Raw genomic sequence first — 15,496 nt, forward strand, 5'->3', positions numbered from 1 at the left:
AAACTTTCAACAGAGGCGACGGATTTTCACGAGATCAATATCATTTTGAAGCTCGACCCTTCGGACGACAAATATAAAGAAATTGACCAAAAACATTAATTCCTTCACCCTCAATGGGGCAGTTTTATACAGGGAGGGTAAGTTTTTTCGCTGACATTTTTTGCAAGTCATTCAACCTTCGCGCCCACAACGTCGCATAAAAGGCATTATTTTGACCGCCCATGACGTCACAGCCACTGTAAGTTTTTTTTTCACCCCTTTTTCCTTCAATGCGTTACAGGTTCGAGCCTGTTTACTACTCCTATTTTTCTTTCTTTTTTTTGCACCTGCAATTTTTCTTTTTTTTTTCTCAACCAATACCCTTACACACACCTTCACCTTTTTTCCACCTTCGCATCACTGGTTCGAGCCTGCCTGCCTACTACAACTTTTTTTTTGTTCAACACACACCTCCAAACACCCAGGCAACGCCGGACACCCAGTTTAGTACTAATATAAAAGACAAAACAGAAAAAAAAGCAAACAAACAAACAAAACAAGTAATTGAGTTAAAACGTTGTATTCGCTGTTGTGAGAGGTGACAATGGCTAAGTGGTTAACGATACCAACTGACAATCTAGATTGCCAAGTTTGAATCCAGTTCATTCCACATAAACACTTTTACTCAAGATGTTAGCGACGTTCATTTCTAGAAAGAATTTGAATTAAAACGTTATCGGCAAAACCAATGCCAACAATAGAATCACCTAAATGAAAAAAAATTATATTGTGAATTAAACACTGCTAGTAATATAGTCATTAATATGGTCATTAATATGGCCATTAATATGGCCATTAATATGGTCATTAATATGGCCATTAACATGGCCATTAATATGGTCATTAATATGGTCATTAATATGGCCATTAACATGGCCATTAATATGGTCATTAGATACCAAGAAAATCTAAAACAATGCAGATGCATAAACATTCAAATTAAAAAAAAATTTGATTATCTTCGAATCTTTGCAGTACAGCTTGCCAGTCTCTCATGGGACGTGGTATATCATTCAGGAACCATTGGAATGTGGAATGAATTTAGCAAGAAAAACTCACGTTACAAGCATCTTTTCCGCCATTACGATATCCGGCACAGACCATAACGTCCGGGTGAAATCGTCGCCCATAAAAGTCGGAAGATTTACAAAGTATCGGGTTGATGATGGGGACCATCACTTCATTCACAATGTCGTCATTTCCATGACCTGAAAAGGAATCGAAAGCAAATCATTTAAATTCATTTCAGATTCTGAAGTATATCTATATAAATAAAGTAGTAGCGTTCGCGCGCGCGCGTGTGTGTGTGTGTGTGTGTGTGTGTATGTGCAACTCTCCTACACACTACTCGATTGATCATGACCAAGCCTGGCATGATGATGGTCCCCCATCTAGAGATTGTGCACACCATTTTTCAATGTTAAGGTAAAATGTCAAGGTCATAGTATATGTATCTGTATGGACAGATCATGACCAAACTTGGCATGATGATAATCCTCCATCTTGGGATGGTGCACACCATTTTCAAGGTCAATGATTTATGGATAAATATTTAAAGATATAAACAACTTGAAGCATAAACATTTTAGCAAAATTTCTGAATCCGGCATTAAATAACCTGAAAATGGCTGATATACTGTAAAAAAAAAACAAACAAACAAACAAACAAACAAACAAAAAAAAACACCTACAAAACAACTAAACACCAACTACAAACCAACTACAAAACCAACCGTTTTACATGCGGGCATATGCTTGACATCTTTTACAAATTGACATCCAATATTATCTATATCTCGCCAGGTCTTCAAATCACATAACTATAAATGATAAACTCTTAAACTACTGGTCACATAACACCGAAACTAACAAGAAATGGTAATCAAACACCAAGGATGGTTTATAACGAGTAAGCTCTTTGTTTGGATGGACGAATAACACGTACAGAAATATGTCGGATATTTGAGATGCAAAAATGTTCAATTCAACTTGCAGACATATTTCTGTTACAAGTTCATGCATTACTTGAAGTGCTTTGATTTCAACTCTTTCTTATCAATCTGTCTATATCTCAAATGGCAGAGAAAGCGGGTGGAACTCTAAATGTTTTTGGTTTCTATTATAGCTGATGCCACCCAAGTCATTTATATTAGGTACAATATAATATTCAATAGACAATTGACTCTGTAATAATAAATGCGAAATCTGCATGAATTAAAATATATTTAAGTGTGTTTTATGATCGGAGAAGTTCGGGCGTTCCCCATTAGTAATAAATAACTAGTTTTGTATGTATCCTAAACAAATAATAAAAAATAGTTTAGTATGCATTTTAAATAAATAAATAATAAATAAATAATAAATAGTTTGGTATGTATACTGGTATGTATATGTATATTGGTATGTATATGTAACAAATACGACAATATAGAAATAAAACAATTGTAAGCGACTGGAAACTTTAAAAACATAATCAAAAAATGATCCTGAGTTGGAATAAGTAATTTCTGAAAAGAATTGAAGCGAATTATGTTTTGTTTACTGTAAATATAAATCCTACACGGATATATAAGAAATGAAGTCGCCAGACTGACTAAAATATCTATGTATATTTATTTATTTATTTATTTATTTGCGGACTGTTATCCTCATCTTCATAGTTGTTGTTTCACGACGTTACAGCCAACTATTCCTCATCTCAAAGGATTCCAATAATAAAATAAAAATGTGTTAGATATATTGCTATTTAGGTGTAACTTGGAAACTTCGACGGACTTAATTTTATATATTGGATATAATATAATTATGTGATTGTTATATTTTATTACATTTGAAAGAAGACGTCAACTATTGTCGCGCTCCTATTTTAACACAATTTTTAGCATAATAATTGTCGATTCTTTCATATCACACAACTTTTAAATAAGGTCACAAACGTATATATCTTTAATTAATTTAACTACTATTGTGTTTTAAGGCGTAAACTAAAATGCCTTCTAAATGTAAATAAATTATTTTATAATTATTGTAGCTACTGTTGTGGTACATAAATAATTTAATAAAAATAGTTTAGTATGTATCTTAAACAAATATAGATATGTAGAGACTTAAGAAATAATTTCGTTAGCAACTGGAGATTTTTAAAGCATAAACAAATGTAACAGCTAAATAAAGATACAAATGTATATGTTTTGTTGACCACTATTCGAATACTTACTCAGCAAATAAAAAAAATAAAAAAAACGACGGATAAAAACAGAACATACGAATGTAAATTGTTGGTAATATATATTAGTACCCAAAATTATATTAAATTCCACTCACATAGATATGATTAAATAATAATAATAAAAAATCCTTTTGAAGGCAAGGGTTAAATTAATATTGTTAACTCACCAAGGGTCATTCCCCAGCCTGCAATCCAACATTTTTCTCCTATCAATAAATGCTGTGGACCCATAGGGAGACATATAGGCCGCACTCGACAATTATAGTCGATTGCTTGACTTAGTTTCAACAAGGCGATATCGTTTTCATTGGTTCTCTTGACGTAATCGGGATGCATCAGAATCTTTTCAACCTGTAATTGTCTTTCAGTTGTGTCAGTGCAGTACTTATGATATTTGCCAATGGCGATTGTCCAATTCCTAGGATCCCTCATGTAAATGCTGGAATTTTGAATTAAACAATAAGATTAAATTATAGTTGCCACTCATTTTCTTGAGACTTAAGGATAATAAAGAATATCGGGTAGTTTATTGATAGGGCTGTGACAACAGCATATTCTTTTTATTGTTTTGACTCTTGAGTATATATCTATTAATATCTTATATGTTTTTATATAGACTAATGTGGTTCTCAGTTGATTGACTTTGTCTTACTGTGTCGGATATATACTTGAGAGTCAAAAGAATGAAAAGAATATTCTGTTGTCACAGCCGTAGTTATTAAATAGCCAAAAAAAAAAAAAAAAAAATAAGAATAAAAATAAAAAAAGAAAAACGTGGTGAAAATTTGAATATACAACAAATAATTGTTACTAAAGGAAAGCTAAATTACTCTTCTACCTACCTGGATAATTTTTTTTGTGTTTTAATTTATTTTAGTATGTTTTTTATTTTTTATTTTTTATTGTTTTACTTAAAAGAAAATATACTGTAAAATCTATCGAGTTATAATGAAAACAATGGCGCAGTCCTTACAGCCCGTTTGGAGCTTTGATAATCGCTTAAATTTTGATAATCGTTCAAATTTTGATAATCGCTCAAATTTTGATAATCGTTCAAATTTTGATAATCGTTCAAATTTTGATAATCGTTCAAATTTTGATAATCGGTCAAATTTTAATAATCGCTCAAATTTTGATAATCGTTCAAATTTTGATAATCGGTCAAATTTTGATAATCGCTCAAAACTTGAAAAATGAAACGAATACTGGTAGAACATCGCATTTTCACGCAATTAGTGACATTAATTGGGTGTGTTTCTATCAGTATTAATCAGGGCATCCTGGTTAGTCTTCAAAATTAGAAACCTCAAGCAATAAACATACTGTACCTCCAAAAGAAAGAGAAGAAACTTAATAAACTTTTAGTCACTTCCGAAAGGAGTATCTACTCCCTGGTATTATACACTCCTAAATCAGAACAGATACTACACTTTGAAATATTTATTTGCAGAATTAAAAAAAAAATCACATTTACAACAAATTGGACACAAAGTCATTCAAAAGTGATGTGGAAAATGTATACCATTGGTTGTTCCTCCTAATGTTATTCACTTATTAATTTGAAAATTTTCATTTTTATTTCCTTTCTATGGACGTCCGGCAAAAACGCGGACCCCACTTTATTACTGTAGCATCTTTATTCAAACTTAAATGTACTTATCTAAGTACTTCGGTTAATCTACTATAGGATTATATCTGACTGGCAAGCTACCCGGCATTGCCCGGCCAGAAAATATACTTAAATATGATATTTTAACGTATGCGGATTTCGTATTTGTTACCATAGAGCTAATTCTCTATTGGTTATTATATTGCACCCAATATATAAGAGTGATATAAGTAAAAATAAATATGATTTGGGTACTATCAGCTAGAATCGAAATGAAAACATTCAGTGCTCTAGCCTTAGTCGTTATCGCTTGAGCTATCATCAGACGGATAAGAAATAGTAAAACATTTACTGACTTTAACATATAAATGTATATTTGCGCATGCGTATAAGAGCACTTTACATCGACTTACGCTTTCCAAGTTCATTTAAAAACAAAAACATTTTTGACCACTTTGCAGCTATGTTACTGGCTTATATATATATATATATATATATATATATATATATATATATATATATATATATATATATATATATATATAACGGTCCACAAAAATGCAATCGTTTGACCGGCCTCATGCCGTTCTGCGACCTTGCGTTTCAGAGGAGAAGCACTTTGAAAAGAAAATGGAGACAGACATACAGACACACAGACATAGTAAGTTTTATAAATAAAATTATGAAGGTCTATCTCTAAAACTCTTGTAAAAGGTTTTGAAAGATTTACATTTTATCGACATCTGGAGCAATGTAAATTCCACAACCGCATTGTGCCATCTTTGGACAGAACAGATACTACACTTTGAAATATTTATTTCCAGAAATTTAAAAAAAATATACATTTACAGTAAGTTAGGCACAAAGCCGTTCAAAATTATAAGGAAAATAACTCTCATTGGTCAAAAATATTAAAAATTGTCTGTGTTACTTTTGACTTACTGTTCGTCCATCGTTGTCGATGAAGACCAAGAACATCATTAATGATGCTGTGACTTGCGTGCAAATTTTTTTGTGGCAAAAGTTGTGCAATCTTCAACCACACCTATCTTGAGTCGGCAATGTTTTATTCCAGGGGCAAGTAGAAATTCAGGACGACTGGAAACAATGCCGAGATAAGTGGAGAGCTCATACAGCGCCTGCTATTCCCAAATAGTCACCCATCTAGTACTAACATGGCTCATCATTGCTTAACTTCGGTGATTTGATGAGAACCGGCGTGTCAAGATGATTATGTCGTATTGACTTTTGACTAGAAATATATATCACCACAATACCACATTCACACTTTGGGGCCGTCCTACTTAAAATATATTTTCAAATTGACTTATTTGTTTCCAGTTCGAGATAGTTTGTGTTTGTAGATCTGTATAAAGGCAACAAATATCTAAAATTTACCTTCAACATTGAAAAAGGTTTTCATGAAGGTTTTTTTTTTCTAAAAAAAAAAAAAAAATTGTAGAACTATCTTAAAAAAATAAGAATGTTGGACGTTGTTGGTGTTTATTAGTACGCACCTATCAAAACAGTGGGCGGCTGTTACGATCCAGTTTTTGTCTACAATTGTCCCGCCGCACATGTCAACTCCGATGAATTTGACTGACACCTGGCAAGGAAATAATAAAAAAAAGTACAAGAAAAAAAAAAAAAGACAAAACGATTTGGAACGCAGTTTATTTCACAACACGCATTTAACTAAGGTCTTCCTTTACCTACATAACTTGGTGCTACTAGATCAGGCTGTCTGAAGATACCGGCTTCCTGGCTTAAAATGCAACGAACATTGATCTTAATATGTGTCCTTTCCTTTTTTTAATCACGAAGAAAGAAAAAAAATCTTCCAAACTAAATCAAACGAAACCAAACATCATAAATAAATATTATAAAATATAAAGAGCTTGAAGCATAAATGTAATGATACCCAACACGTTGTAGTCTCAGTCGCAGAGTAGACAAAGAATGGGAAAGAACTTTAGCTCGCTTGTTTTTTTTTTTGTATAACATTTATTTCTTCATTCTCCCAACACGCGTGATTTCTCGTTATGGCTGTGACGTTTCTCACTAAAATGCCCCTCGAACGTCATCCATGTCTCTCATGTGATCGTCTTCTTGAAGTGCTCGCGAACGTCATCCATGTCTCTAACGTGATCGTCTTCTCGACCCTGCTCTCGAACGTCATCCATGTCTCTAATGTGATCGTCTTTTCAACTGTGCTCTCTCTTTTTTATAGTCTTTTTTTTGCCTGATTGTGACGTCATTTCGTTCATGGCTTGGTATTTGCATATAACCATCCACACTATGTTACATAAAATGTTTACCAAAATGACTGCATTCAGCATTAAATCACCCGAAAAGAGTTGACATGCCGTCAAACAAAACAGTCTTCCCAAACACCATGAAGCGTTCACATTGCGATCCCTTCTTTTTGAAGATATAAAGAAATTGAGGCATAAAAACTTGATAGGATTCAGCATTAAATAAGCGAAAAATGGTTGATATGCCCTAAAACAAAAACAACGAACCAACAACCTCCATATGAGCCCGATATTCAAAGATGGAATACGTCTGCCACATCACTGAGCGATTTGATTACTTCTTTTTACAGGTCCTTTCTCACAGAAGAGACGTTGATAATCTCTTTCTCTCTCCTCTCTGTCGTTACGTCCATAGAAGGTGTTCGACTGAGCTCTAACATTTGGTTCCTCCTTATAAGACATTCTCAGTAAGATCTCGTATTGCTACCACAGTTGAGGAACACAAGCTTTCGACTTAGTAAATCATCATCTACTTTTCATCAAGCTCCGAGTGTGTGGGTTCCATCCTGAGGTCATGCAGTGGGTCAGCGCCTTCCTCGCTAACCGCACCTTCTGAGTTCAAGTGAGTGGCTGCCTTTCCGATGTATGCAGTGCAATAAGTGGTGTTTCACAGGGTTCAATCATTTGTTTGTCATCTTCATCAATAACTTGCCTGAAGTGATTTCTCAGCTGTCCCTCCTGTTTGCCGATGACATCAAAATTCTTGCCTCCGCAGCAACTATGAAGATCTCCAGCATTGCCTTCATGAAGTCTGGATATAGTCACTGAACTAGGACTTGAGTTTAAACGTCGCGAAGTACAGCCTCATGGTAGTGGACCAGCATCCCCAACTCCTTCATTCCTCCATTCCTCCTTGACGTTCAACCACATGACTGGCTGCTGGTGTCCGTCAGTCAGGCCAAGGATCTTGGAGTGATTGTGCAACATTGCATCACCGCTGCTAACAAGGCCAGGGGTGTCCTGTTCCCCATACGCCGCTCCTTTGGTCGTTTCACTCCCTCCATCTTCCTTCCCTCTACACCTCACTGGGGCGCCTGATTCTCGAATACAGTATTCAGGCTACATCCCCCTATTATGTGAAGGATGTTCAGCATCTTGAATGGATTCAGTGCCTGGCGACGAGAATGAGTAATGTTTAAGGGTTCTAATTTATATTTACCTTGAGCGCAGGAGGCTTCAAGGCGACCTCATTCTAACCTATAACATCTTCCATGGATGGTACGGCCTGGACTGGGAACTGTTCTTTACCCCTACCCCAGATCGCGAGATCTGTGGGAATGCAAAAAAGGTCTACCTTCGACAGTTCCGGAGGCTTTGACACCAAGTAGCACTCACGGTTCGAGTGGCATCTGCATGAAACCAACTATCTGATGAGGTTGTAAACTAGCTCACACTACAGGGCATCAAGGTCGTCTTAGACATATGCTGGTTTGACTTCCACGGATTTCCGCCTGTATAGTTTCTTTTTGTACATAGTCCCCTAAATTCTCACTGATATATTCCCCTTGCAAATGGCAATCATTTGTGCGTTTATGATTTGCAAATTAAATGAATGAATGAATGAAAGCCTGGAATTTGTTTGTAAAAAACTTAGTTCTCTAACCTCGTCTACAATATGAGATACATTTTATTTCAAGTCTTAATTGCATAAAAAAATATAATTAATGTGTGTTGCCAATGAAATGTAGGAAAAGAGACACAGTTTCCTTTAAAATTAATTCACATCTATAATATATATATATATATATATATATATATATATATATAAAAGTGAAAGTGTCTGTGTATCTGTGTATCTGTGTGTCTGTGTACATTTCCCTACGCAATAACTCTGTCAATTTTTAGTCTACAGACTCGAAATTTGATATACAGGGTACTGAGATTTGGGAAAAATTGATGTGATTGGTTTTTGGCCAGAAATATGTCGATTAAGAGGTCAAAGTTCAACGATTTGACCTTTGAGAACTCTACCAAACTCCTCCGATAATTTTTGGGTCTACGCACTTGAAATTTTAGATATAGGTTCCTTGGACATGGATCTAACTTAATAACTTGATTTGAACCAAAAGCAATAAATGTTAAGGGGTCATAAAAGGGGTCAAAGTTAAAAAGAAATTGACCTCTGCAGTCTCTTCCAAATTACTCAGAAAATTTCTGGTCTAAATATTTGAAATTTTACATAAAGGGTATTCAGAGATAGGGCAAGCTTTTTCATCAGTTTGGGTCGAAAAGTTTTAGTTACCAATATATAAATGTATGTATGTATGTCTGTTTGCATGTCTGCCTTAAACTTTCAATAGAGGCGACGTATTTTACAAAGATCAGTATCGTTTTAAAGTTAGATCTTTCATACGACAAATATCGAAAAATTGGCTAAAATTATTAATATCTTCCCCTTCAACTAGGCACTTTTCTACGGGGGGGGGGCGTAACTTTTTTTGCCGATAGTTTTTTAAATTTATCCTCTCCTTTAGATTGTCTAGCCTTAATTTTAAAAAATGTCGCTTCCGGTTTGGCGGTGGTCGTAATAGCATAAACGTTAGGTTTTACCCCGTTCTTTTCCTCCTTTGACTACCACTTATTTTTTTTTTTTGCTCAACATACACATCCAAACACCCGAGCAACGCCGGGCGCCCATGCTAGTTATAAATAAATACAAAAGTAATATATATATATATATATATATATATATATATATATATATATATATATATATATAGAACGATAAAATTGTCACCTAGAAGCATGACATGATTCCATTTCCGTTTGATGAAAATGGTTTATTTTTTTTGTTGCAGACCAGCTAGTAGTTGACCAGTTTTGCATAAATCTGGTCTGAAAGTGACACAATGTTCAACGAGCGAGATTAGAGATGTGCTGCTGTTCAACTCATGCTCTCTAGCGCTCATACTTATGACATCAGGATCATTGACAGCACCTTAAAAATGCATCGCTGGATTGCCACGAATAACAGGGACGTTCCAAGGGCGAGGAAAACAAAGTTTCCGGCCATGGTTATAGTCTTTGATGTGGTTTCAAGTGAGGGCCACATCATGTCACTTCATGCCTTCAGAATCGGCTTGAAAGTCAACACTAAAGTGTATTTGGATGTGCTGAAGAGTGTGGTGATCCCCTGGTGCAATCAGGTGGCCGCTAACAAACTCTAGATGTGGTAGCAGGACTCGGTATCAGCCCACAAGTCCAAAGAGACCCAGAGTTGGCTTCAGAAGGAGTGTACAGCTTTGTACCCTTATCTCATTGTCCCCTCCCCTCCCCCCACTTTAACCCGCTGGACTACTTCGTTTGTTTATACATCGAGAACATCACCAACATGACCTCTCACAACACAAAAGCCAGCCTGATCGCTGCCGTCCGCCAAGTAATCGCCGAGCTTCCATCGGCGCTTGTGGAAAAGGCATGCTCCCAGTCCCGGACCTTTACTGAGACAGTGATTGAGGCTGAAGGCGGCTACATTGAATAGATGTCAGCTCTACTACACAATCATGTTACCCGAATTGAGTTTTTCAATAAAAATTTTAAAATAAAGCTATAATGTTATTTTTTTAGGGTAACAACTTTATCGTTCCAACTTATATATATATATATATATATATATATATATATATATATATATATATATATATAGTATGTGTAGAGAGAAATGTACAATTGTTGACGTCAAATGTTTAAGATATAGGTGTAATGACGCACATTGGCATAGGTTAGAAGTTTTTGACAATTGACTGTCGTTCATGTTTGTGTGAGAATTTGGACAATCCTAACTTTGGTCAGAAAGCAAGCCTTCTATTTACACGAAGTCGATTATAACTCAGCATGTTTATTTATTTTAACGCTAGCAACAGCTTCAGCTAGGTGACGGTGGCTAAATATTTTTTGTTTCCCTCAATCAGAAAGAGATCAATAAAACATTAACAATTTACAATCCACTTCCAAAACAAAATAAAATATAAAAAATAAATAAAATAACCAAGTATGTTAAATACGTACCAGCCAAGGCCAGGATTCGAGTTGAGCGTGTTTACCGTCAATGATGAACGTGTTGGCTGATTGATGAACACGAACGCCGCATTTCGTTGTATTCGTACAAGAATACAAGCCGGGTGAGATGTCATCCTTGCATGTTGGAGGTAAACTACTCATCACCAGAAAGAAAGAATCTGAAATGAGGATGGGAGAAAAAAAATTATAAACAAGTAACACCCCTGAGGGTGGGGCTGTGCATCCTGAAATGCACAATTTCATTCAATAGCTAGAGTCTACCAAGCTTAAATTACTGTCTGTTGCAATATTTTTGACTAATGAGCCGGTAGATATTTGTCTGGTGTCCACTGCACCAAAGTGTGACACACGGTCGGGAAAGTGGAGAGTAGGCAAGCTCCCTTAAAGGAGGGGGACTCTTGCCTCAACAAAAATTGCTTGGACACCCCGTCGGCATTCCCCGATAGGGGCGCCTCAGGCGACAAGCAATAAACTTGTCCCACCCGAAAGCTGGATGGCAAGGCCTGGGAGGGTGGACCTCAGTCCGACAGGTACTGGGCCGGTTCCCAGCCTCGCACCTGTTGGGTTGAGTGTCAAGAACGGATCCTTAACGAATACTCTACCCTGTCTCCCTGTAGCTGAAGCCGCTAGGAGACACGTACCCCATCATGACTCATGACTAATGAGGGGTATGCCCCCTCACAGTTGGGAGATTCTATTTATAAACGATGCTGCTAGGAACTGACAAATCAAATTAATTCACGTTCTGCTACCAACCAATCAGAAACCATAATTGATCCATTTTCCCTTTTGGCAATGGTTTCAACCATTTGTTATATATATATATATATATATATATATATATATATATATATATATATATATATATATATATACATATATATATATATATATATATATATATATATATATATATATATATATATAAGGGACGAGCAATAAGTAATGCCCCTGACCCATTTCAGTTGTCTGATCTAGCTGAAATTTTGCATGTGCAATGATTTATATCTCTACGGGTTATGTGGCAAATTAAAGCTCTGAACTAATTGTGGTTTCTGTTTTACAGGTGTTTGAACTGAGTCAGGTGTGAAATGGAGCCTATTGAATGTCGAGCAATGAGCCGGTTTTTGTATTTGAAAGGACGCACACCACAAGAGACTTTTGGTGAAATGAAAGAAACTTATGGTGATAATGCCCCATCATATGACCTTGTAAAATGCCTGTGGAAAAAATGTCTGTGGAAACTATCATTCATGACCATTTGCATATGCATAAGGTGTCTGCCAGATGGATTCTCAGGTTGCTCACACCATTCCAGAGGCGAGAATGCGTCGAGTGCTCGAGGATGAATTTGGAGATGTGCCAAGAAGATGAGTCAAAGTTTTTCAAAAGACTAATTACACAGGATGAAACTATGATCCAGAGACCAAATCGCAGTCAATGCAGTGGAAGTACTTGGACTCACCACTTCCAAAGAAGGCAAAGGCGCAGCCCTCTGCTGGCAATGTCATGCTCACAGTCTTCTGGGAGCAAGACAGAGTAGAGATGACAGATTTCCTGGCAAAGGGTACCACAATTACAGGAGCCTATTATGCTTCACTTTTGAGGAAATTAATGGAAGCTATCAAAATCAAGAAGGATGGCAAGATCAGCAAAGGTACCCTTCCTGCAGGACAATGCTCCGATCCACAACTCGCATGTCGCCAGATCAGAAGCACGGGCGTGTGGTTATGAAATCACCCCATCCTCCCTACTCTCCTGACCTTGCACCCTCTGACTTTCACCTCTTCCAAGCCATGAAGTTGTTTTTGAAAGGAAAGCGTTTCCCAGATGATGCAGCCTTGTGTTCCGAAGTCACGTCGTGGTTGTGACAACCAACCTGGGGTGTTCTACAAAAACGGTCTCCAGAGCTGCATCAAACGATGGGAGAAATGCATAACTGCGGGTGGTTCCTATGTAGAGAAAGACTACTAACTGTGCCAAGTATCGTTGCTCTACTGTTATGGGAAGTGGGTCAGGGGCATTACTTATTGCACGCCCCTCGTGTATATATATATATATATATATATATATATATACGATTGAGGACTGTTTGTGAATTTAATATTTCCTAGAAACTTTCTTCTTCGGAGAAAGTCGGCTCAATCGGTATTATTTCTCCAAGCGTTTTTAATAATAATTACTCCTCGATGTGTCAAAACTCAACAGAGATCATTAGTATACAAGGAAACACAACAAAACAAACACACCATCAAAAAGCAATAGAATTGCAATCATCACAACTAACAGTGGGGGGCGTAACGGTGGTTAAGTATTTAACAGCACGGACTGACAACCTGGGTGTGCTAAGTTCGAATCTAGTTCGTTTCACAGAGATACTTTCGCTTAGGGAAGTTAGTAACCTTCACGTCGCACCTACCGTAAATACTCGATGTCTTTCTGAAAGTAATTCGATCTATAAAGATATCGAGAAAAACAGATGCAAACAGTAATCGATGCGAACTAAATGAATAATGTTCAGCAAATCACCCAACGGCAAAGCTCAAACTGAGGCAATAACACCTGCATCAGTACATGATATCAAGCCTTCAAATATTTCGTTACAAATTCTACCGTCACTCCACTCAAACTTCAAATTAAGATCGAACTACAACCTGATCTCTACAAAACAAAGTGTGGGCGCATTAGAAAGACAGGTAACAAATTCCAGTCATGATCAAACAATCATGAAACCTTATAAAGAGCCACACAGCTTATACAGTAGTTGCACAACACTGCAACTCACCATGTTTCGCAAAAACGAAATTTGTGTCGTAGTACTATCAACTGTTAATCGAAGTTGATCAGAGTAGAGAAATCAGCAATAGAGACACTTGAGATTATACGGCATGTCTCACGTGATCACTAAAGAAGCAGTGATTGGGTAAATGTTTTGGTCAGTCCATCAGAGAACGCAATAACCCTTATCCCTGAGTGGCCTCTGGGCCTTGATAAGTGGTGACCTCCATGTAAAAAAAGAAAGACAATTGAACTGATCAATTTATAAGCGTCTTATAAATTGATCAATAAAACAAGTCATATTTTTCTCAAATAAATGACTTTTTTTTCTAAGGGTTTCTTAATAAATAATCACGAAATATGACGTTTTGTCAATATTTCAAAAGAGAGCTTAAATATATAGAAAATCAGCATTCGATAACTTTAACAGTTCGGCCATAAACCTCTGGTATTAAAAGAAAACATAACTATATAATAATGATACCATACGATTGTTGTTTGTAGACACCAGATGAAATTTGTTCAGAAGAATCAAGAAATTAAAGAACTTTTGGTTAAAAGTAAAGTGTAGTATTTCTTTTGATGCTACAATTAATCGATTTTGTCATTCGATGACAGAATCGATTAAGTGTAGTATCAGAAGAGATACTATTAAAATTTAAAATAAAATTACCTCAATCCAGAATTCTTCACTTATCGTAAGTGAAGAATTCTAGATTGAGGTAATTTTAATTTTTGTTTCAATCCAAGGTGTCTCTTTTGAAAAAAAAACATTTGATTTTCCCTCACATTAAAAAACAATCGTTCTCGTGTGGAAGCAAATAAATAGAAACTTACCCATTATGAAATATAGTAAATATATCTTAAATAAACAAATCATCTTGATGCCTTGTCCTAACTGGAAATATTCTGAAATAAAAGAAAATATTTCGAATCATCTAGTCGCCATCTTAGATTAATATTATTATTATTATTATTATTATTATTATTATTATTATTATTATTATTATTATTATTATTTGTAGTAGTAGTAGTAGTAGTAGTACCTTGGGACAGGAATGTGAGAGAGAAGGAGAATTAGAAGTGGAGCAATTGTGCTCCATTGGCCTTGGAGATAAGGCGTATACACGGAGTTAAAACACAAATAATCCCGGTCGTAGTTGGTACACTGGGAGTAGTATCAACTCGTCTCGAAGGACAATTGAAAAAACTACAAATCCCCAATGTTTTAGGCGGCATTCAGACCTCTGAAATTATAGGTACCACCAACATCCTTAGGAAAACCCTTGATCTTTGAAGCTCCTGGTTTGAAGCCGGAATTAAGGGAAATCCTCTGGAAATGAATCCCATCCCTTTCCAGAGAGACGTTGATAAACGAAATCAGAATTATTATTATTATAGTAATCTCAAACTCTGGATGTTTTTAGTTGGATTTTCTTTCTTAAACATCAGGTCAATTCCTTTGACTGTAGACATTCAAGCTGTATTAACATTATTGCTGTTCCC

The 15,496-nt window shown here is 35.9% G+C and overlaps 1 protein-coding gene across 1 annotated transcript in view; it reads right to left on the reverse strand.

Moving 5' to 3' along the window:
• LOC145277662 (transmembrane protease serine 2-like) overlaps nt 1-15,496 on the reverse strand; it is a 41,311-nt gene that overhangs the window by 10,034 nt on the left and 15,781 nt on the right. The window contains exons 2-6 of the mRNA XM_080129322.1: nt 14,828-14,899; nt 11,201-11,370; nt 6,395-6,483; nt 3,436-3,707; nt 1,099-1,247 (exon numbers count right to left, since the gene is read on the reverse strand). Coding sequence (XP_079985448.1) covers nt 1,099-1,247; nt 3,436-3,707; nt 6,395-6,483; nt 11,201-11,370; nt 14,828-14,870 — 723 coding nt within the window. The 5' untranslated portion in view covers nt 14,871-14,899. The remainder of the gene's footprint in view (nt 1-1,098; nt 1,248-3,435; nt 3,708-6,394; nt 6,484-11,200; nt 11,371-14,827; nt 14,900-15,496) is intronic.

The sequence above is a fragment of the Euprymna scolopes genome, chromosome 6, assembly GCF_053919585.1.
Source record: "Euprymna scolopes isolate OS-2025 chromosome 6, ASM5391958v1, whole genome shotgun sequence".
NCBI lineage: Eukaryota > Metazoa > Mollusca > Cephalopoda > Sepiida > Sepiolidae > Euprymna > Euprymna scolopes.